Here is a 23,637-nt window from a genome sequence, read left to right as displayed (position 1 = left end):
GACTCCCTGTGTCCCACTTTTGATCTTAACTGTGTTTCATTCACCACATTGAAGGAGGTTACATAAAGGGTAAAATAATAGAAACTTAATCAGGAAACAGGTTTTCTTACTGCTACATTTTATTATATACTCTTGCCATATTCTTTAGCCTAATTCTTGAAAATAATAAAAGATGTATCATTTTAAAATAAGGACAATTGAAACCACATTGCTTTATAATTGTGCATCTTTCTTCTGAGCCATCCCAAACATTTCACACCCATTGATCTTCAGAAAAACCATGTTGATTACTTAAGGGTTAGTAGTGGGGAGTATAAACTTCCTGAACTCTACCTTCTGTAAAATACTAGGTAAATATCAATGGCTGGTGAAGTTAATTTTACAGATGAAAAACAAACACAAAGAGGCAAAATAATTTCTCAGCAACAGATTCTTGTTTCCAAAATCTCAGTCAAATAACTTCTGCTAGAGAACTGGCCCCATTAGTCAGAGCATAGAGTTTTATAGTTAAAATAATTTCTTGGAAAGTATTACCATGGCATATAAAGATGTATAGTTATACTGCACACATGACTGGTTTTGTTAACGTAATGCTACTTTCTGGTAGGCAGATCTCTGCATGTGCTTTGTATAAGCTATACCAAAATAATGAGTCTGTTTAAGCAGCCACTTGGGTTCTGAAACCTTACGTCCATGACATTTCTGCCATCCTAAATCAATTTGGAAAAGACTTCCAACTTGGCAACAAATTTATCTTCTGAATTTCCAAATAAATACTTTGGAAGGTTGAGTTTACTTCTCTAACATTTCCTCATTTCATTTCCTCATCACTGGCCAGATAATCACCATGGCCACAGCCTTGAAGAAAGAATCATCTATGGAGTAGAAAATAGTAGCACGTTCCTGGAATGCAGTCCAAAATCACAGCGAGCTCTGGTCTATTGGCAATTCCAGAGGAGAAATGAAGAGCGAAAAGAAGAGGTATAGGAATGAAATTGACTGGATTATTTCTATCTAACATATGCTGTTAAGTGACCCCAACATGGTTGACTTGAGGGTGAAAAAAATACTGTGAATCTTTATCCTTTTCTTAACCCATCAATAGTCCATTCATTAAACAAGCATTCACTGAAGGCTGATCATATGACAGGCTTTGTGCTAGGAACCGGAGAAACAAAGGTGAGCTGATAAGAATTTGTCCCAGAATCCATTTGGAGATATATTTGAGAGTCTTCTTTTTCCTTGTAATTATCTACAAAGAAAGTATGTTATCTATATTTTTGTACCAAAAAAAAAAAAAAAGAAAGAAAGAAATCCTCTACTAATTTTAACTTTTGTTCAATTAATTCTGTTATCCAAACATGTTTTATTTTCTCTACTGACTTTCTTCTCAAATGAGGAGGAGAGGTTTTGGAACAGGGGCTAGGAGTTTTAGGATAAAGAGTATGAACTATACATGAAGTATGAACTATACGTGAAGCATCAGACAGATCTTCCTCATCAATGGATTGATTCATTTATTCCTGTGTGAAATTAAAGAATCGTACAGAGAAAATCTCCATACTCTGAGCCTTTTAAGCTTTTAAAAAATATTAAATAAGGGTAACTAATCGGACTGTGTAGGTATTTGTGAATGTATTCTGTGCAGATAATTTTACAAACATAATCTGAATATAAAACCCTCCCTTTTTTGACATTTGAAGCATCGTTGAATATGTAATCACACCCTACAAACGTTGAAGTTGATTTTATACAATTTTATACACTATCAGCTTAGGCCTTTCCGAGATGTCTGTTGTAAACCGTATTCAAAATAAAAGTAAGGTTAGGTACATTCAAGAGCATATCTTTATATTTATGACACACCTGAGACTTAAGAAAACTGAATAAATAATTATTAAGCATGTACTCCTATGCATTTTTCTTCTTGCTCAACTGCTGATTCTTAAATTTTTTCAAATCTTCTGAGTTCATTCTAATGCTGTCCTGTTTTCGAATATCATGGTTCTGTATTTCCAAGATTTAATGTTAACTTTCTCCTATATTTATATACCTTCTTTCAAGTTTATAAAATAAAGTATATCTGTGTCCTTTCATTATCTTGAATATCTTAAATTATTATAATGAAAACTTCTATTAATATAGTAGATAACCAATATTTTCCATTGTATCTTAAAAACAATTTACAGAAATTTCTAACTCTTTTTCTGATGGGGAAATGGTATCATCTCTCTTCAGCTAGAAATTTTATCAACTTTAAAATGTGCCTCAACACATAATCTAAGTTTTTACTGAGACAGCATTTTAGAACTTCTGTTTCTTTTAAATATGTATATTTTTACTACCGTTTTCTTCTGCCAGATCAGAGTGGATGATCACATCATCAGGACAGAACAAGGCCTTCTACTGCGTAGCCTACAGCGGAAGGATTCAGGCAATTACCTCTGCCATGCTGTGGAACATGGTTTCATGCAAACTCTTCTGAAAGTGACCCTGGAAGTCATCGACACAGAACATTTGGAAGAGCTTCTTCATAAAGATGATGATGGAGATGGCTCTAAGACCAAAGAAATGTCCAACAGCATGACACCTAGCCAGAAGGTCTGGTACAGAGACTTCATGCAGCTCATCAACCACCCCAATCTGAACACAATGGATGAGTTCTGTGAACAAGTGTGGAAAAGGGACCGAAAACAACGTCGGCAAAGGCCAGGACATGCCCAGGGGAACAATAACAAATGGAAGCACTTGCAGGAAAACAAGAAAGGTAGAAACAGGCGGACCCACGAATTTGAGAGGGCACCCAGGAGTGTCTGAGCTGCATTACCTCTAGAAACCTCAAACAAGTAGAAACTTGCCTAGACAATAACTGGAAAAAATGCAATATACATGAACTTTTTTCATGGCATTATGTGGATGTTTACAATGGTGGGAAATGCAACTGAGTTCCACCAATTATAAATTAAATCCATGAGTAACTTTCCTAACAGGCTTTCCTCCTAATACCAACACCTAATAGAGGTCAGGTGAACGCAGAGGTTCACTTTAGCAGACTTAATGTTTCCTATGAGATTTCATTGTACAGGTTTCCCTTTCTTCTTTGCCTGAGAAATAAAAATGTCATTTGCCATATTGCCATCTAAAGAAGAAGAACTGCATCAGCAAAGCCATTTTATTGAACTAAAAGTCTAAAATAAACTGCATGGATTTATGAAGCTGATGAATATTCCAAAATATAGTTGGATTCAAGGATATTTTTTGTCTACCAGCACTTGTGTTTATATGTACTGGAGGAGTAAAATGAGACTGAATGAAATGGTCTGTGGAAATATAAAAAAACATAAACCATCCATCATCCAGAGGAAAAATGGAATACACTGATCTACTACTGATGTCTTCTTTCAGCTTTGATCTAAAGATGTATTTTATTAAAACTATAATTTAAATGTACCATGACAAATATGCAGTAAAAATTAGCTCTTTTCTAAGCTAGAGTAGGTTTTTGTCTTATAGTTATTGTGCTCTATAGTTTTTGTTTTACAAATTCCAATTGTGTGCTGCTTTTTTCCCCCTGACATTGTGTTTTTAGTTCTGCAAGAGGGATAGCCGATTTTGTTCAAGAAACACATAAACATCATTAACAGTTGATTCCTAAAACCTGGACATAAATTATGCTTTATTTCTCTGAGGAATTCAAACAGATAACACCCCCCTTCTTTAAGCATGATCAAAATTAATTTTAACTTGCATAATGTTCTTAGAAAAAAACAGAACATTTAACCAGAAGAAAAAGGAGAAACAATTTTGATTTGTTCAATGCATTGTGTTGCACCTAATGGTTCAATAAGGAGAAAAGGAACTGCGTATTTCACGAAAATAATAAGCATTGTTTTAATATAGCATTAACAGAAAATCTCTTAATTTTGTGCTTGAAAACCCGCATGATATTTGAGACATAAAAACTCTCATTATTCCTTTAGGAATTACATTTGTGTCACTTAATTTTCTTGAAAGAGATCAGTAATATTCAGAACAACATCTTAAAAGCAAATTTTCCAACTCTGTTTACGTCTGTATCAGCTGTCTCTTACCTCATCTTGTTTAAAGCAATGATCTGTTTTAAAACAGATCATCTTGATTCATTTCATGTTGATGGGAGTGACTTTTATACAAACTGTTTTCTGGGACACAACTCACACTTAAGTCATGTAAAGCTTTTTGTTTCCTCCAACAACTTATAAAATAAGGTAAAAGATGTTCAATAAAGGACTTGCCTCGTCCCTTGTCCTAACATGATTCCTTGAGAATCATTGACTTCAAGGTTTATAAGGCCTTCAGCATTATGATAGTTTCTTTTGCACTGCACTCACCTTTCCAGGAATCCCTCCCTAGATTCTTCATCATGCACAAAACTGCAAAGGAAACAACTTCTTGCTAATTAATGAAAGCGGCATTGAAATTCTAACTCTAGCTGTCTTGGGATTCTAATTAACTCAGCATTAATTTCTCACCTCAGACTACAGTGAATTTTTTTAAAAAAATTCTCAGCTGAAATATTTCACAGATGGGAGCTCATGTTTCAATTTAGTTGTCTGAATAAACAATTTGTTAATGCCTATTTCAAATGAAAGTCTAAAAATATTCTACATTCAATTTTAGGCTCCATTGATTAATCCGGTGTTACTTACAGAAGTACATCCTTAAACGGTATTTGAATTTTAAATTATTTGAAGGACATATTTCTGTAGAGAAAAAGCAACGTTTGAAATACAAATCAAAGAACAAAGAGGGCTCCAAAAATAGGTATTTTTTTTCTATTTTCATGGAGTATCTTAACTGTGCTAAAATTTGGTGTTGCATTTCCTTCTGAATTTTCAACTGAAACAGATTTGCAATAACAGAAGTATCTTATTTCATAGTAGTCCTCAAAAATAGTGGACTTGAAGGGATGGAAGGGATGCCTTCCAATATCCGAACGCATTTTGTTAAGCATTATGAAATACCCAGAGAAAGTAAGTCTAGACTTCAAAGAAAAGAAACAAAACAAGGAAATCTACTTGCATGTCTTTATAAACTATCAGGTCTAAGTTTTCGGAGAAAATTATTGATATAACTTGCAGGTAGATAGCTCTTATTACAGTCATAATCTGCCAGTGTGTATTAAGAGGGGACAGTTTGCACGAAAAATAATCAACGTCCCACTTAATTTTAATAGACTTTGGCATATGCATGTATCATCAGAGTTGAAACTTTGTTAAGACACTCATGTGAACATAAGCAAGTTATGACAGCACTCTTAAGATTGGAAAAAGGTACATCGCAGCAGAGAAATGATGGCCCAGTTGAAATCAAATGTATAATGTAAATGCATGTAAATGCACACTTAATGCTACTTTATGTATTATTTAGTGATTTTCAATGGTATGTGTTTAATATTTTTGCTACCTACACATTAGGCAGAAGAGATGTAAATAATTTTGAAAAGAAGAGGAAGGACAGTAAACTTCAACTTTTTATAGGGACTCCATTTCAATGTGTTCAATATCACCCTAAAATGCAAGATTTCCCCACACAGGTGACAAGGTGGTTTATGTGCTATTTAAGGACGGAGGGTGTGTGCCCATTCAATAAGCATGTTTTTTGCCAGGTAGTAAATATGTTCCATATCTGTATTTATCACTGCATTTCAGATGGGAACTAGAAAACTGGAGAGAAAAATGTAATGAAACTGCTGCTGTAAATTATTCCTTTTAGCATGTATTCAGTTGCTAAATACACATTTCTTCAAAATATTTGAATTCAGATGTCTTTACTGTTCCCTGTAGCATATGGTGTCAAGGAACATAAGTTTAGAAAATGCTGAGAACCAGAGTCAGGTTGCTACATAATCAGCTAGCAGATTTCTCCGTTCTAGTCATCTGTAAACTGAGTTCTATATTTATGGTGATGATGTTCATTTTTATGCCCTTTAAGTTAAATATTGTTATTTTTTATGTCATGCCTAAAAGAGGAAATATAGGGATGAAATTCTATAATGTGTCATTATCATGCTCAGTTTGGTTTCATTCAGGATCGACAAGGATGGCCAACAGTTGTTACTGAAATTGCCTATCCTTAAGGTCATAAGCAAGCATTTCATCAATATGAAGTGATTAGTATAACATTTTAAAAGCTTTGTTTTATGAGTTCATTTTTAAAACACAATTTGCATTCAAACTTTAATGGAAATTATCCATTGTGATGTCTTCAAAGACAAACTTAACAAGATTCAACATCATCTTACTGTGTTATCATGTGTTAGATATAAAGTGGCCTAATGCCAAAGGCATCCATGCTTTTTATTTTAAAGCTGTAATAATTATCCAAATTCATTGTTAATGTTTGCAAAATACGTGTTTCCATAAAAAGGAAAACATTGTTTTTCACAAAGTCTGCAAAAGCCTACTAGTTTATCTGCTTTCTAACAATTTTCTTGCACTAGTTAATTAAAGACACATACTTTTTTAAAGTTAATATACTGGGGCGTCTGCGTGGCTCAGTTGGTTTAAAGGTCTGACTTCAGATCAGATCATGATTCTGCGGTTCATGAGTTTGAGCCCCGCATCGGGCTCTGTAAGGACAGCTCAGAGCCTGGAGCCTGCCTCATAGTCTGCGTCTCCCTCTCTCTCTGCCCCTGCCCCCGCCCCACTTGCACTATGTCTCTCTCTCTCTCTTTCTCAAAAAAAACAAACAAACATAAAAAAATAAAGTAATATACTAAGAGGACCTATGATGAATCTTTGAAGCCACAGGAATGGTATGGCCATTTTCACAGTCAGCCAGCCCAAAGAAAACAGCTTGGTTTTAATTTCAGACATGCAAGCACGCACAAGCAAAAGGAGAGGCACCAAATGGAACCCAACCAAACAAAAAGATGATTTCGAATATAAAGAAATTAGGCTTCTAGACCCTTTGAACTTTAGACCCAGACTCCTACCTGTGCAATTAATTTATGTTGGTAGATCTTTTCTGCCTACTATGTACTAGGCACTGGTAGGCGATGAGGATATTTTACACCTTACCACACATACTCATTGATGCTATTTGGCAAGTCTTTCTTGATCCTTCCATCTCTAGATGAAATTAACCACCTTCTCTGCACTAAATCTGTGCCTTGCCTATACTTTTTGTTGCCACACTTATCACAAAGGTGTAGTTTCTTTGTTTACACCCCCATCCCTTTCTAGACTGTAAGCTACTTGAGCACAGGGTCTGTATCTAATTTATCTCTACCCCCAGTTCCTATCATGATGGCTGGCATGGGGAAGAAGCTCAATAAATCACTGTTGGAAAGAACCAGGTCACAATGTGATGAGTGCCAAATGCAAACAGAGGATAAAAGTGCTGTGAGATCACAGGGGAAGGGATGAATTTCAAGAGAGCACGGAGAGCTTCAGAAGATAGATAAGTGACATGCAGTCTGGGAATTGACATACATGAGAAATGTGCCCAGATAAAGCAAAAGAAGAGCAGAAAAAAGAATGAAAGAGAGGTGTGAAAATAAATGCTTTTATTATGGGAACAGGTATTCCAAATAAATTATAGAGTTCATAAGCAAAAATAAAATGCCCCACTACCGAGAAAGTGTTGGGTTTGTTTATTTTTTCCCTGATTTTGGTTTATTGCCCTCTGTTTGCACCCTACATTCTCATCACTGGCACATGGTGTCATTCACTCCGCTTCTCTCTACCCCCTCCCCATTTTGTTCACCCTCCCTATCTTCCCTCTTCATGTTGACCTCTTTTGTCTTTACTTAGCTGGAGTCATAGCAATGGGCAGTATTCCCACAGTATTTTTGAACTAATCTTTATGCCATAATCTCCTTTCTAGTTCAACCAATCTTGCTTTTGCAGAATTCGGAATTCCACACGTGAGTGGCTGGGAGAAGACAGCTTCCTCATGCTGGTCTAACACAGTTCAAATGAAATCTTCCCTTATACGTCACCTTCTTTCAGCATCGCCCAACTCGTCTAGCGTTAGTCCACTCAGACGCAGGTTCCAACATTGCTAATTAACAAGGTGGCCCACAAACAAGACATCATCAAAGATGGCATTAAAATATGAAGTCTTCGTTTATTCAATGGATACCCTAGATGGAGGGCTTCAGGGCTAAACAATGATACAGGTGAGGTTAGTGCACATAGTTGACAGGCAGAGACTCCTGTGTAAAAATAATAATAATAACAATAATAATAATAATAAAACAAAACAAAAAAGAAAAAGTCAAGAAAATGAGGAGGCTTAGCTACCTCTTGAAATTGTCAATGGAACACCACCATTATATTAAACTGTCAAGTCTTTTCTCACATAACACAAGAAGGTATTTTATTTCTCTTAATCTAAACATTATACTTACAGACACACTGTATTTTATACAGTACCTAAGCACAAGTTTTCATAAATGTATTTAAGTCCTTCCAATTTGGGTAATTTGAAGTCTCAACTTCATCTTCTCTTTGTAAATCTCACTAAAGCATTAGGCCTCAAGTAAATACATTAAAAAAAAAAAAAAGTCCCTGTCATTTGTGTATCTCGGTTCTTAATGTTTCAATCGTTTTGTTGATGACTAATTCCAGAAAGGCTTGCACTGTTTTAGACTAAGTTGTGTGTCTAAAATCAAGCATCATTTCCATTTTAGGGTATTTTTTATTACACCTCAATTTTTAGGAGGTTTCCATCCTTGAATTTCAGTAAAAGAATGACACTTTCATTAGTCCTGAAATATTTTTTTTCTTTCAGTGTTTTTAAATTGCTGATAAATTTCAACAAATTAATATGGGTCTCTCTGTACCATTCCATAAATTTTACTTGAATTTGTACACTGGCTAAAAGTGGTAAAAAAAAAAAATCTTACCTTTCAAATGTGCATATTGTCATCTACCAATTTCAGAAATATTGCTCATTTTCTTTTTACGTTACTTTTGACCCTAATGGTTGGTTATTGAAATTAGTTGTATTTTATTTGGCCGAGGAAATAGGTTAAATTATTACTTAGTGAGTATTAATACAGTATCAGAAATAAAAACTGGCATCCATATGAAAAAGTGTACTGTCAAAGAGTATATTGAATTCTTAAAGTTATAAAATAATATTTATTCAGAAGAGTTTGAGTAAATATCCAAGATTATTATATTTTGACCAAGATAATAGTCTAGTCACTTACTTGAGATACGTGCCATGATTGATTAAGGTTTCTCTTTTATGTTATTGTTAGCCTCTCTAGAATTTACAAAACAAACAACAACAAATTCCCTAGATTACAAAATCTCTAATTATTCAAAGTGTAACATACCCTACTCCCCTCATTGGAGAATGGAATATAATTTGTAATTGTTTCCACACTGGTTTCTTCCTAAGCTCCCCTTTGTCACCAGACAAAATTTGTTAAAATTATGTCATATCAGGTAGCTCTGTATTCATTACTAAGAAGTAACATTCTTGAACTTGTGTAAAGGAAATGTTTATACATTTTCATGAAGTTAACTGATTTGTAGCAGTACATATTAAATCTAAGTACAATCTATAAAATACTGAATTGTTTTATAATTTAATATTGTAATATTTAATGAAATGAATGTAAGCAGAAGTATAGAGCATTATAAAGCCTTACTAAAGCTACTTACTGCTTAGTGATAGTAATATTACATTTTTTTATATCACTGTATAACGTTCAAGGTATTGTTGTGTTCTCATTCAATTCTCCTTATATGAAGTAGGGCAACTTTATTATCCCAACTTTGTAGGAGAGAAGAATCACGAGTGGCTTGTCTTAGATCTAACTCTCAGCCAACTGTAAACCCCTGATTACAATCTTGTTATTTGATCCAATTGGAACAGAACCTTTTTATCACCTTTTTATGATTTATTGAATCACATAGTGAAAATAATCTCTTAAACTTTTAATGAATTGCCCCTACAATAAGCATTAGTTTAGATCATCCAAAAACAAGGTACATCCAAGAAAAAAATTTATTGACTTGGGTACTTGGTAATGTAAGATATAAACAGGGAAAATGAAAGTACCAATGAAAAGTTGGTCAAATGTTCAGTTATAAAACAATGGAATAGATGTCTGTAATTCACTTTCTCTAACAAAAAGACTTCAAAGAAAAAATACTGATTTCTTCATGCATCTTTCTTAAATATTTGAAATGAGGCAAAAAAAGGAGAATATTCTAATTGATACAAGATGAGCTTTCTTCACATATTTAACTATGTGACCAAAAGAAGAAAAAAATAATTTTGGAATCACACAGGCATTTATAAAGTCTGCTTTTATAAATGAAAAATATTTGTTAGCAAATACTTCAATTTTTAAATAACGATTTTAAATACACTTGTGAGAAACAGTACCCTTACACAATAATTTAACATGTCAAGGATAATATCCCACAAACAAACTTTAAAAATTTGGGGCATTTTAATAAAAATATATACCTAGATCAACTTTATAAATACTTTTTCATTGACTTGCTACTTCTTGGTATATAACAATTATCAATACCTATGTCAATAAGTGCCAGAAGAAATCCTACATAGATTCTCAGTTTTCAACAGTAGTAATTATAATCATCCCATGTATATATGTATTCAACTTAAATATATATAATCTTCTAACTTATGTTTTTACTTGGTGCATATATCAAGATGATATAATTGAAAATTAATTACTGTTACAAATAATTTCCACAATTCTCTTCCACCTTCTACAGTATCTGGCACATCTCTCCTTCCAGTTAACGGTCCATCTTGCAAAATTAAATGGCCTCTCCTGTGACCCAGCTAGCACCTTGATTCCACAGTTAATTGACCTATTTCTCCAATTCATCTTCAGTCATCAACCTGAGACCAGGGAGATTTTAATGGCACATAGAAATAAAAGTTCAAGGGTAAGTGACATCAGCTCTGGACAGATAAAAGAAAATAGAACACAGTTTCAAGGAATAAGGATAAGTCATTATTATAAATATGATTTAAGTCTCAGAAGATGAAGGAGCAAATGGAATATGGGTTGATTCAGAGGCAGAGAACACCTCTTTCATAAGGCAAAATAAATAATCAATGGCCTTAGACACAAGCAAACCTGTCATTTCTATTCCTTTACTTGGTGAGCTTATGCCCCTAACCACCGGGCTTCAGTCCCATCTGTAGAATAGATACTACCTTGGTTCTTTCATCTGTGTAGGAGAGATGATAGAAGACTTTTTCATAGAGGTGGGGTAATAATTAACATTGACATACAACACTACTGATATATATATTCACTTTTATTCAGTTCTGTCTTGATAATGAGAAAAAAGATGTTCTTTCATGTTTAAAAAATGCTCTTGAGTATATGTACTGCCACCCTCTCAAGACATTTACCCCTCCACTTGTTGTCTTGGTTTCTTACATCTATAATTCCTCCCTTTTTACATTCTACAGTAACAATTGTAACCATAACAGTAGTTTCCCTCAGTCACATCATTAACTTGAGGACTTTTCTACTTGGCTTTTCCCCTAAAAAGTCTCAAAAGAAATGCTAAGGGACTCCCAATTAAAGATAAAGAACTTATGTGCTTGAATTTTATCCTCTCATAAAACGTCATTAAATTAAGATGTCAACACATTTATCTTAATTTCCAACTAGGTCAACTTTTACTTTCTACTTTTTTAGAACTACTATTTGCCATCAACACCCCACAGGATATATCCTAAAGGTGAATTAGCCAACTGTTCTGTACAATCGTGTGTGTGTGTGTGTGTGTGTGTGTGTGTGTGTGTGTGTGTGTGATACAGTTTTCAAAGTTAGCTCTCCAAGCTTGAAAATGAGACATTTCTTGGGGCACCTGGGTGGCTCAGTCAGTTAAGCATCCAATTTCAGCTTAGGTCATGATCTCACAGCTTGTGAGTTCAAGCCCTGTGTCAGGCTCTGTGCTGGCAGCTCAGAGCCTAGAGCCTGCTTCAGATTCTATGTCTCCCTCTCTCTCTCTGCCCCTGCCCCACTTGCGCCTCTGTCTCTCTCTCTTAAAATAAATAAACATTAAAAAATGTAAAAAAAGAAAATGAGACATTTCTATGTTATTTCATAAACAGTCTTCTAGAAAACAAAATATTTCTTTTTATATAGTCTCAAATAAACAAAGTATATTACATTAAGTGTGCTTCTATATATGCAAAATCTCAAGATATAGTCTAAGCAATTGCAAGTGTTGATGAAGAACTTTCCAAAATAGGATCAAAATTAAAAATAGTGTAGAAAGACAGTGAATTTCTTGAAATAAGATATAACTTAGAGGAAGAAACTGTAAGAACAGGAATGTATTCATAGTCTGTAAAGAACACATGAAAAAGAGCACTACCATAATTCACACCTAGAAAGATAATAATTTATGCAAAATCACTCCCTTTAAAAAGTAGAGATGAAAAGAGACATGACACCTCAAAACCCTGCCAAGCTAAGGATAAACATAAGAAATAAACCATATGTGTTGTGGGAGGCAAATCCACAAAGAAACTGTTAGGCAAAAATTAGACCAAACTATGACATGATCCAGATGTTCACTAATACGAAGGTCTCAGCAGAATCTGACGGGCTTCAAGGTCTAGTAGGAAAGAATAAAAGTTCCAAAAGTGTGAACACTGATTGGCTTCAATTATTTGGTAATTCTTCTTAAATAATTGCTTTTTGTTTGAAGTATTGTCTTTCAGCTTTAACTATCTTGGAAATTGATAAAAAGCAGCATAAAGAGATGAAATAACAATGCAGCTTTGAAGTTGAATTATTCCGTTCATAGGAATTTTAAGAGACCATTTGGGCTGGGTCCCCAGGAAAGACTACTGTAAATATCAGAGAAGCTGGAAGGAAGAAAAAGAATAAGAACTATGAAAAAGTATTTTATACTGTCCATAAACTGAAAAGAGCAGGAAGGTCAAAGCCAATGGGCAGTATACATATTCATGGGAGCCCTGAGAAGAACTTTCAGAGAAAATTGAACTGGACTTTCTTTTATGGCTTAAGTCTAAGTCAGCTCTCTGGGTGTCTTCTAGGCTCTAGATTTCTCAGTGCTCCTGATCAGTCCTGCTATGTTTAAATATCTTTCACCGAATACAACACAACTCAACTTGTACACAACTTTCATTTATTGGCCACCTGATAACATAACATATTGAACATAATATTAAGGGATTGGAAGAGAGTGCTTAAAAATTAGACATTTTGAGAACACAGGAGCAGGAGAACCTCAAATGCTATGAGAATATGAAGAAAGAGACAATAGTGGCTGGGATGGGCAAGGGAAGAAAGTGCTTTGATCTTCAAAGGAAGGCAAGGCGTAAAAGAACACAGTGATCATCTTTTATTAACAGTGCAAATGCTTGTGTTCCTGTCTTCTTCCTCTTTTTATGCTTCTGGAGATCCCAACTTTGTGTGCTATTGATCTCTGCTTGTCTTCTCTATTTTGGTCAACCGTGCACTAAGTCCATGCTACTCAAAACATGTGGTTGAAGTATAGACTGCTGACAGCAGCAGCACCTGGGAGCTTAACAGAACTACAGATCCCTAGGACCTATCACAGGCTTGTGGAATTGGAACAGTCTCCAGATGATTCGGGCCTACATTAATGTCTGCACAGCAGTGCTCTAAGTGACTCATTCCTATAGAATTGCATCTCATTTTCATTAAGGGCACAACTTTAGATCAGCCTTACTGTATTTCATAGCTAATTTCTCAAGACTTCACTCACCCCCATAGGCTTTCTCCTGTCCAAATCCTAAGAAGGCTTACTTATTTCCAGGGTCTGTTGGCACAAGGGGTGGAGATGAGACACTAAGACACGTGGGCCCTGGAATATCAGATAAAAATTACTTAGCCCATTGATGAAGACCAACTATTACATATTTGATTGAAAGTAGAGTTTTAGGGGCGCCTGGGTGGCGCAGTCAGTTAAGCGTCTGACTTCAGCCAGGTCACGATCTCACGGTCCGTGAGTTCGAGCCCCGCGTCAGGATCTGGACTGATGGCTCGGAGCCTGGAGCCTGTTTCCAATTCTGTGTCTCCCTCTCTCTCTGCCCCTCCTCCCCCCCCCCCCCCCCCCGTTCATGCTCTGTCTCTCTCTGTCCCAAAAATAAATAAAAAACGTTGAAAAAAAATTAAAAAAAAAAAAAAGAAAGTAGAGTTTTAAGTAACTTACCCAAAGTGATACTGGCTGGATTGAAGGAGGGAGAATTTCACTTAGAAGATACTTCCATTATTCAGATTTTAAAAAGTGGTGCTTCCTGTGTTTGTTTTTGGATAAAAAAGAATATGGAAAATATCAACTGTATAAGTAGTTTTATCTAGTTTTTAAATAACATTCTTAATAGAGGGAGTGCAGTGCAATGACAGAGTATACTTTTTAGGTATTATCATCATCATCCCGTTTCCTCTAAGTTTCCTAGGACAACGAAAATACTAATTTTCCTGGAATATTCCAATAGTAGGCTTCCTGAAGTGTGGCAGGAGTATGAGATTGACTGCTTGAGTTTCTCAGCCATTTGTTTTCCAGTAATTTTATAGTATTTCAATTCTATGAGGAGAATGTGGTCATTTAAATATGTCGTATAAGTAGAACAACTCAGATTACCAACAGAAAGACTTTTTTAAATTAAACCTGCAATTTAGCAAAAACAGTCATCAAATGCTATTTCCTTGCAATATTTCGGTGCCATTAAATCCCAATAATGTGTAGAGCCAACGCTTAAAAGCACGACCACCATTAACAATGCATTCATGTGTACGTGCCATATATTTCTAAGATTTATTTTTTACTTCATCCTGGGTGGTCTACTACTGCTTTTTACACTACAACCAACTGATCCCTAAGTTCAGGGTTATTGAAAAGCATCATAAATAAAATCCATGTGTGCATTGTTTAAGTACCAGATGATATTTACAAAGGTTTCAGCAGCTTTACCAGTTCACTGCCAGCAAAAATTACCAGTGTCTACCATTAGTTGTACAATACAAATGTTTTTATAATGTTAAATTCACCCCAAGAATCTTTCCTGGCAAATTCAAGTATGACTGTAGAGGAGTTATTTATGTTGCGCTCACTGTTGCATGTCAAAGCAACAGATACTATCTGTGTGAAGCAGCACATGAACTTCTTGTTAGACTCACCATTGTCACAGATCTGTACGTTGTTATCAACCAGAATGTGTCCTTGAGAAAAGAAAAAGTGTCTATGCTATTGTCTCTATGCAAATAGTTGATTGATTAGCAGCAAAATGTGGGCCTATTAAAAGTCACTTCCAAAAAAAACATTTATAACTGAAGTACTGGATGTTTTCTGTCAATGAGATTTCAGGAAGTGAGGACTTTAAATTAAAGCTCAAGGGAGTTTCCAGCCATGGAATTTGAAAAGTGAGTTTTCTCTTAAGCTCTCTGTAAATCATTTTAAAATACTGCTGATTTGCTAATGTGTAACACAGACTCCTAAATTTTTCTTGGGGAAAAAGGATAAATTGGGAGCACTGGGAATGAGAGTCTGGGGCAGTTTGAGGTACAAGAATGTTTCCTTAGCAGACAGACTACACTAATTGAGAAGTTGTAAGGACAGAGTAGAGTCACTACCAAAGAGGTGCTAGTTTACTGTCCTTGAGTCACGAAATAATTACTTTTGTACCATTGAGTATCAGTTTCTTCATATGACTTAATATCAAGTTATATTTTTATATTTTTAACGTAAAAGGGCAACCCTAGGATAAAATCTCATATAGCACTAACAGCTATGTCATTAACCCAAACCCAATGCTAGAGATATTAAAAATCCCAAACTCTATTGATAGTAGGCAATCCACTCCATTCTTGGGTCTCCAGTACCAATGTGTTGTCTTGACGTATATTTGTGACAGTTTCTTTAAGGACCAATTAGCCTTTGAGAGCTATTTTGGTGACCAGGTACACTGGAGAATCCATATTCCTTTCCTGGTCAGTTCCTGTGCTGACCCCCAGAGTAGTGGCCAGTGGCTTATAACTTATAATCGTTATGTAAAATGGCCAAGGCTTTAAGTGGTCAGAAGTGTTAGAAAATTGTTCATCATGAAAAAAAAAAAAAAAGAAAATTGTTCATCATGGCAGAAGAATGACACTTTCCATTCTGGGGCTAAAGAGAGGACCATGTAGGACAAGGGCAGAGGACAGGGGCAGGAGAACTCTGACCACTTTCAGAGAGGAAGGATGTCTCTCCAGGGCAAAGCAAAAGAGCTGTGTGTGCTTGAGAGGTCAGAGGACATACCAGAAAGTGGAAGTAGGGAGAGAAGTAGGAAAGAAAGTGGAAGGCTAACCAATTTCTCCTTCCTTCCTTTAGGAAGTCTGAATTTTCAAAAGGAGAGTTACACTGATGCTAGAAGGAAGAGAATTTTTGTTGGGCTTAATCTCAAAAATGAGGGGATTGGTTCAGGAAGCTTCTTACTTAGCTGGAAATACAGGTTTTCAAATCTTGGTTTGTTTTATCTGTGTTCTTAAAGAGCTGTGTGCGTGTGCTTGTGTGTGTGTGTGTATGTGTGTGTGTGTCTTTTAACTAATTCAAACATGAGAGCCCTCTCTCCATTTATTCAAATTTGAAAGCAACTACCATTTAGAAACCTTAAATTCAAAGCTAAAATTACTTGTGGAGAATCTACAGTCTTTACATCTCAAGCACCTACCACCTTCCTCATCTTTGCATTTCATACATCGTTTGCCAATAGAATGGAATATAGCCCTTCTTTCACTAGGAATATACAGTCCAGTGGGAAGAAACCCAATAACCCTACCGTTGTCACAAAAGTCACAGGCAACTCATTTGGAAAAATAAAATACAATATGGCACCTCACGGTTGTCGATTCTTCCTGGAAAGCCTGGCCCTCCAAGTTCTGTCCAGAGACCCTGCTGTAACCCATTTTCAGGTCCTGCTGCTCTTCTACATCCAACCCAACTCCAAGCCTCTATGACTACAGACCTGTACCCATCTCAAGCTGACTATGACACTGTTGTGTGTACTCTTTTGAGTCCATCTTTGCTGACACTTACATCCCCAACACTACATATGTGCTCTAGGAAATCACAGTGGTCCCTGGTACCACTGTTGGTGCCCTCCCAATTCCTCCAGTGCCCCTGCCTTTCTATTCCTGACACAGTCTAGTTCCTGGCATGTCCCATTATAATTGAACAACAGAAGCAATATGTCTACACTGCTTTTTTAGATTCCCTTAATCCCTTTTAAGAGTTAATATAAACCCTGACAGACTTCAGACAAGGGGAAGGTTTGTGCCAGAGTCTTTCTTCTGTCTAATGTGAGAGTATTCAAATGCATCATTCTCGTTTACTTCTTAGAGTGCATTTTTTAAAGGAGGAGATGAAAATAGGCCTCTGAGTCTTTCTTCAAACTCGTCCCATGGATGCCAAAGGAAAGGAAGTAAACCAAGTAAGTCCCTTAGGATCTACTACAAATATTATAGGACTGTTCCAAAAAGATTAAAAAATGTGTCTCTAATGACCTCCCAGTTTGTACATATGAACATGAAGAAAATAATTGCTATTAACTGAGAGAATTTTAAAAATCTAAGTGATAGTATCATCAAATATTAAATGAGAAGTATTTGGGAGGCTGAAAGTGTCTGCCTCAAATTGTATCATCCAGATTACTGCCGCTTATGCCTGCCTATGAACCTCATTTTACCTTCACTCACTTCACTTCACTGAGAAAGCTTTTCATCTCTCCCTACAATTGTGGATATTTAGGCTCTTGTACTATGGTTACAATCTGAACCCACTTAAAAAAAAATCATCCTATATACTATAACGCATTCATACCATCACCATACTCTTTGTTAACTTAGGCTTTATCAATCAGAAACAAATGCATTATGACAATCATCTATCTTAGAATATGTAAAAATTAACAATGAAACATGTGTTGTGGAATTGACCCTAGGTTCAGGAAGACCAGTAGAGATTGATACATCTCATTAATTTTTTCAGAAATTATTTATTAAGTCCTTACTTTGTTCTGCACACAAGAGGTTAAATCTGACTTCTAGGAGATTAAAACCTTTAAGTAGAGATAGGAGTTGAAACTGAAACATGTGATAGAAAGTGATGAACATTTTCAGAGAACATGAGGTGTACGTACTATAGCAATTGATAGATCACATTGTCTAGAAAGAATCTCAGAAGTAATTCTGGAAAAACTCCCTTCTCTCAGGGAGATTCAGTATTCTTAGCCCCATTACACAAAAAAAAATGGACAAGTAGTAGAAGGCATTGATTATAGGGTGCTTTTCATATCAATTATCACTGTCTCTATAATGTATAAGTTAACATAAATATTTCTCCATGGTAATTGAAATATTTATACAAATTCACTCATATAGAATGCTTTGTGTAAATATTTTTGAAATTTCAGGCATAAACATTTCAGCTTGGTAACTTTCTGTTTTTCAGTGTGCCTACTAGTAACTTTTATGATTTCATACCTATTAATCCCTCCTTAATACTTGTTTTGTTTTTATGTGGAAAGATCCTAGCAGTTTAGATTACTCACATCCTTCACATAACTGATGCTATGCACAATTTATATTTAGCTACATGTGTTCAGCTTTTAAAACTGTATTTCAGGAAGAGTTCAATCTTGAGAATGGGTTTGTACTGGTGGAAAGCATCAACAGTCTGTCAACTTTGCAAGTAAAGACCTCTCAGGATATGAGTATCCAGGGATTTTGCAAAGGCTATTTTCACATCATAAAATGTCTCAGTCTGAATTTCTTGGCAACTTTTGTTTTTGACATTTTATTTTTCAATTCAAAGACATCTCAATGTGTCATTATCTTGAAGAATGTAACATTACATGAATCCACATGAGTAACAAAAACTCCGTAATTTTAGCCAACCTGCACCTGCCTTCTTCCCTGGAGACCCACTCCTGTGTGATTTCTTTACATGAAGTAAAATCTTTTTACAGATCATCCTACAGTAATTCCCAACTGTTAGGGAGTTGTGAAACCCTTTCGTTGTTTGATTTTTGTACTCCGCCTCTAGCATTTTGGAAAATTTTGAAGGAATTTTAATTTAATCTAATACTTAAAAAAAAAAACTGTGGTGAAATTATATAATGAACATAAAAGGAGATTGTGAAGTAATTATTAGTTCCCCTTTTTTAGATTGGGCTTGTATTGCTGGACAAGGAATTCTTTCTGCAGATGATATCTCTTTCTGTACCTCTGATCCATATATCATCACTCCAAGAGACCATGTTTCATTCACTCATTCGTTCATTCAGTAAATGTTTGATGGGCACTACTCATCAAACCAAGCATGGTTCTAGCTGCTGAATATTTAGTGGATAAAAAAAAGAAGACACAATTCCTACAGTAAGCGCTTTTCCATTTCAATGTGTGAAACAGACAATAAAACATTAAACAAGTATATAACTAGTATCTAGTAGCCCACAATTTTCTTTAGTACCAAGCAGTGTTTTGTACATAGTGTTTATTAACTATTTGCTGAATGAAAGATAAAGCCTGGCTTTGCTATTTACTAGCAAACTATTTGTCATCTTTGATAACTGAAAATAACAGTAGGTGTCCAGTGGGTTTTTATAAAGATTTACAAATGTTATGTACTTCATATGTAAGTCACAGTGCCTTGCCTATAGTAAATGATGGAAAATGCTCATTTATGTCAGCACACAATTACGTGTTACACATTGTAAATGTTATGGAAATTGAAGGCAAGAAGTTAGTGGTTAGATACAGCTAAGTGGGATTGGGTGGCCCTAAGTGCACGTGAAGAATGAAATAAAAACTTGTTACTCATTCTTCATCTTCAAGGATGGTACAAGACAATTTATAACTTAAAACAAAGATATACAGAGGAGCAAGAGCGATTTCAGCTAATGCTTTGGATCAGCCTGACAAGAGACAGTGATAGCTTCATAAAATAGAACATGGGTCAGTACTGGTATGAAGGCCATAATGGCTAACCAGGCACTTCCCCAGCTGTGGATGAAAATTAGTCTCTTCCATGTGGCTTTAATATACAAACTAAGGTGGTGAAAGTACTGGGAATGGCAGATGTACCAAGTGGGGGAATAAAATGCATTACACATATGAAAACTGGTAGTTACGTTACTTGATAGCTCCACTTTTGTACTATATCCCTTCCCTTCTATTATCATTAACAATTAAGCTTTGATTACAATATACACCTTAAGTCATTAATTCAGCAACTTTTGAGCACCTCTAATGTGTGTTTACTTAAAACTGAAATATCACACAGAAATCCTTTAATATGGGACAAACTCTACCATATGCTATCATAATATAAATTCTCAGCTAACCGACCCTTCACATCCTTCTATTTAAATTGATTCCTGTTGTCCAACCATGTGAGAGCTTTCACTCACAAATTTTGTTCCATGACCACAGAATCAAGTGGAAACCATTTAATGGAGAACTGGCCCCATTCAGTTTGAATCTCAACATGTGTCCTTCTCTGAATTAAGAACCTCCAGGGGGGAAAATGACGCGTTGTAAATCTGTGATAGTTTCAATCAGTGTCAGTTGGTAGAACTTAACTAATGCTATTTGAGGTTGTAATTACATGGAGTCAAAGTGTTTGACATGTGTAGATTCCATACATGAATTTAGTTCATTTACTAAATTCGCCTGTTTTATTAAAAGATAGTAGGTGTCATAAATCACAAAATTAAAATCCTTCACTGTAGAGGAGAACCAAATAAACTGTTGGAGAACCAAAATAAACAGGTGAATAAGTATACTTGCAAATACTGATTAATTAAACCAGCACCCAACGTTTATTTCTTTAGCCTTTAAGGTCTTACTTGTTAGAATACATAGTATGAAAAAGTATGCTTTTTTTTCTAACTTTCCTTATGAGCTATTAGAGAATAAAACCTGGTTGGATAGGGGAAAGGAAGTCACATAAAACCCAATGAATAAATGGGATAGCTTAACATGGGAAAATGTGGACAATCGACTTACTCAGGAATGTTTTCTTAACAGCAACTCTTTTCTGCCACTATCTCTTAACTCTGAAAACCCAGTAGAGTTGGATATTTATATTTTCTTATTTGAATTGATTTCCCAAATTCTTCGTTAATTGAGAAAGCTGATATTATATAAATTCTCCAAATGACTGTGGTTTCAAATGAGAGGTACATTTATAAAAGAACTTTAATTCCTCTACTTTTGAAATGAGAAGACTATTAATCTTAATTATATATTATTAGAGCACCTAGTATTTTAAAAGTAAAATCAAACTTAAAAAAAAAAGACTTTCCCATTAGGATATAACAAAATTCTGTTTTAAATATGGTGAATTTTTTTTCTCCAAAGCATTTAACACTTGTTTCCTTTAAAGATTCTGTGCTTCTTATTCATTGCTAACTAAACCAACTCTGATAATTAACCAGGTATACATTTCAGTTAGCTATATAATGAAAAATATACTCTCTGGTATACTGGGGCAAAGGCTCGATCTGGAATAAACTATCTGGATAAATATTTCAATTAACACTATTTCAACCACCTCTCAATTTTTATTACTACCTTATATTAATTAAATAGTTTTTATTACCTTGATCACATTTATAACAAATTAAATGCAGTGAGATAATAGGAAAAGAGAGTTATATTAAATATTTATGCAAAAATATGCAGAAAATAATCTCAGAAGTATTGTAGAATATCAAATAAAACTTTTATAAAGATATGTGAAATATCAGGAAAACATATCAACCTAAAACAATTTTATACAGAATGATTTCCACTTTTCTGAAAGCTACCAGCTAGTTAATATCCCAAATTCTCTAATAGGTAAAAAAGGAAACTGCAACTTAATACTTCCATATAATGAAATTTTAATCAGCTTTTAACATGTATTTCTCTTCTTAAAAAACAGAAGCATGAAATGTCTATGCCACACATGAGAAAACGCAAGTATGAGCCTCTAAGATCTGGCTGAGGAAAACCCATTCTAGTTCTATATAATTGGGACTCTATTCAAGCTATTTTGGGCCAGGTGTATATGAAGAAAAGCAGTAACAAGATGATTTCTAAAATCAAATATTGTGACCCCAGGCAGAAAATAATACAATAAAGGTGTTGAGGAAATGCACCTGCCACCTAGATTTGTCTCCAGCAAAACAATGGCAACAAGTAGTTCAGTCTGACACTTGGTTAAGATACAGTGACATATTTGAAGGAACGATTTCATACAGCTCAAAAGACAAAGAGGCAGAGTCAATGTCAGGTTGTATAAAAAAGAAAGGGTTGTGTGCTCAGAAAGCCATGACCATAGGAAGCCACGTGACTCAAACTGTGAAGCCTTAACCAAAGCACCACTGTCCTCCCAGTAAGACAGGCCCTGATCTCCAGTGAAGAACACCGAGGAAAACTGACAATGAGTGCAAACCAAAAAAAACAATGACAGAAATAAAATCTTGATCCTTCAAAGGCATAGGTCATTTTATTTATTTTATCTTTGCTTATCCTCAAACTTCCCAAATATGCTCCTATTCTAGTACTCGTTATATTATATATCTGTACAGAGATATACTCTATATTTTTATCAGACTGGCATCTTAACCAGATGGTGAGCTTTTTTAGAGGAAAACAAGCGTGTCCTATTTATCTTTATATCTGTAGCTCCTAGTTTGGTTCTAGACACATAGTAGTAAGTACTCAACACATGTTTAATTGATTTATTTAAAGTTAAAGTACTACCAGACACATGTTAAATTTTCTTAACAAGTATATTAGAATCAATAGTGCCATCTTTGAGTATGAATGAAAAATGTGTGTGTATGTATGTGTTTGTATATATATGGCATAGTAGCAAGTGTAAATAACTTGATATTATACTATAGCATTGGACAGAAAGGCATATTGAACACAGTTATATTTTTCTTCCCTAACATCATACCCTAGAACTGCAAACACACACACACACACACACACACACACACACACACACACACACATATATTTTTTAATTGAATAAATGAAGAGCATGTGCAGAAATAGGAAGCAAAGTTCCAGAAGGTCAGTTATTTTTTTTAAATGTTCATTTATTTTTGATGGAGTGAGAGAGCGTGGGAGAGGGGCAGAGAGAGAGGGAGAGAGAGAAATATAGAGAATCCTAAGCAGGCTCCACGCTGTCAGTGTAGAGCCCAATGTGGTGCTCAAACTCACAAACTGTGAGATCATGACTGGAGCTGAAATCTAGAATCAGATGCTCAACTGACTGAGCCACCCAGGTGCCCCAAGTTATTTTTTTTATTTTGAGAGAAATAGAGTAGCAGAGGGGCAGAGAGACAGAGGGAGAGAGAGAGAGAGAGAGAGAGAGAGAGAGAGAGAGAGAGAATCCCAAGCAGACAGCACAACGTCAGCACAGAGTTGGATATGGGGCTTGAACTCACGAAACGTGAGATCATGACCTGAGCCAAATTAGGAGTTGGACACATAGCTGACTGAGCCACCCAGGTACCCCAAGATCAGCTATTTCTGATAGACTGCAAAGAGACAAACTTTGATCAAGTAGAAGAATGTCAGCTTATCAAACTTTGGCGGAGTAG

General features: G+C 35.2%; 1 protein-coding gene across 5 annotated transcripts in view; it reads left to right on the top strand.

The window, feature by feature from the left end:
- SEMA3A (semaphorin 3A) overlaps positions 1–22,524 on the top strand; it is a 481,474-nt gene extending 458,950 nt beyond the window's left edge. For 4 of the 5 annotated variants that reach the window (XM_003982709.6, XM_019825395.3, XM_023250310.2 and 1 more), the window contains 2 exons: positions 839–981; positions 2,362–6,513. In XM_003982709.6, coding sequence (XP_003982758.1) covers positions 839–981; positions 2,362–2,817 — 599 coding nt within the window. In that variant the 3' untranslated portion in view covers positions 2,818–6,513. Of the gene's footprint in view, positions 1–838; positions 982–2,361; positions 6,514–10,751; positions 10,929–17,375; positions 17,467–21,939 lie in introns of those variants that run through there. The other variant, XM_045052318.1, reaches the window with a different exon arrangement.
- Positions 22,525–23,637: the final 1,113 nt, after the last annotated feature.

Source organism: Felis catus, chromosome A2, assembly GCF_018350175.1.
Source record: "Felis catus isolate Fca126 chromosome A2, F.catus_Fca126_mat1.0, whole genome shotgun sequence".
Classification (NCBI taxonomy): Eukaryota; Metazoa; Chordata; class Mammalia; order Carnivora; family Felidae; genus Felis; species Felis catus.
This window is presented reverse-complemented; position numbering and strand designations above follow the sequence as displayed.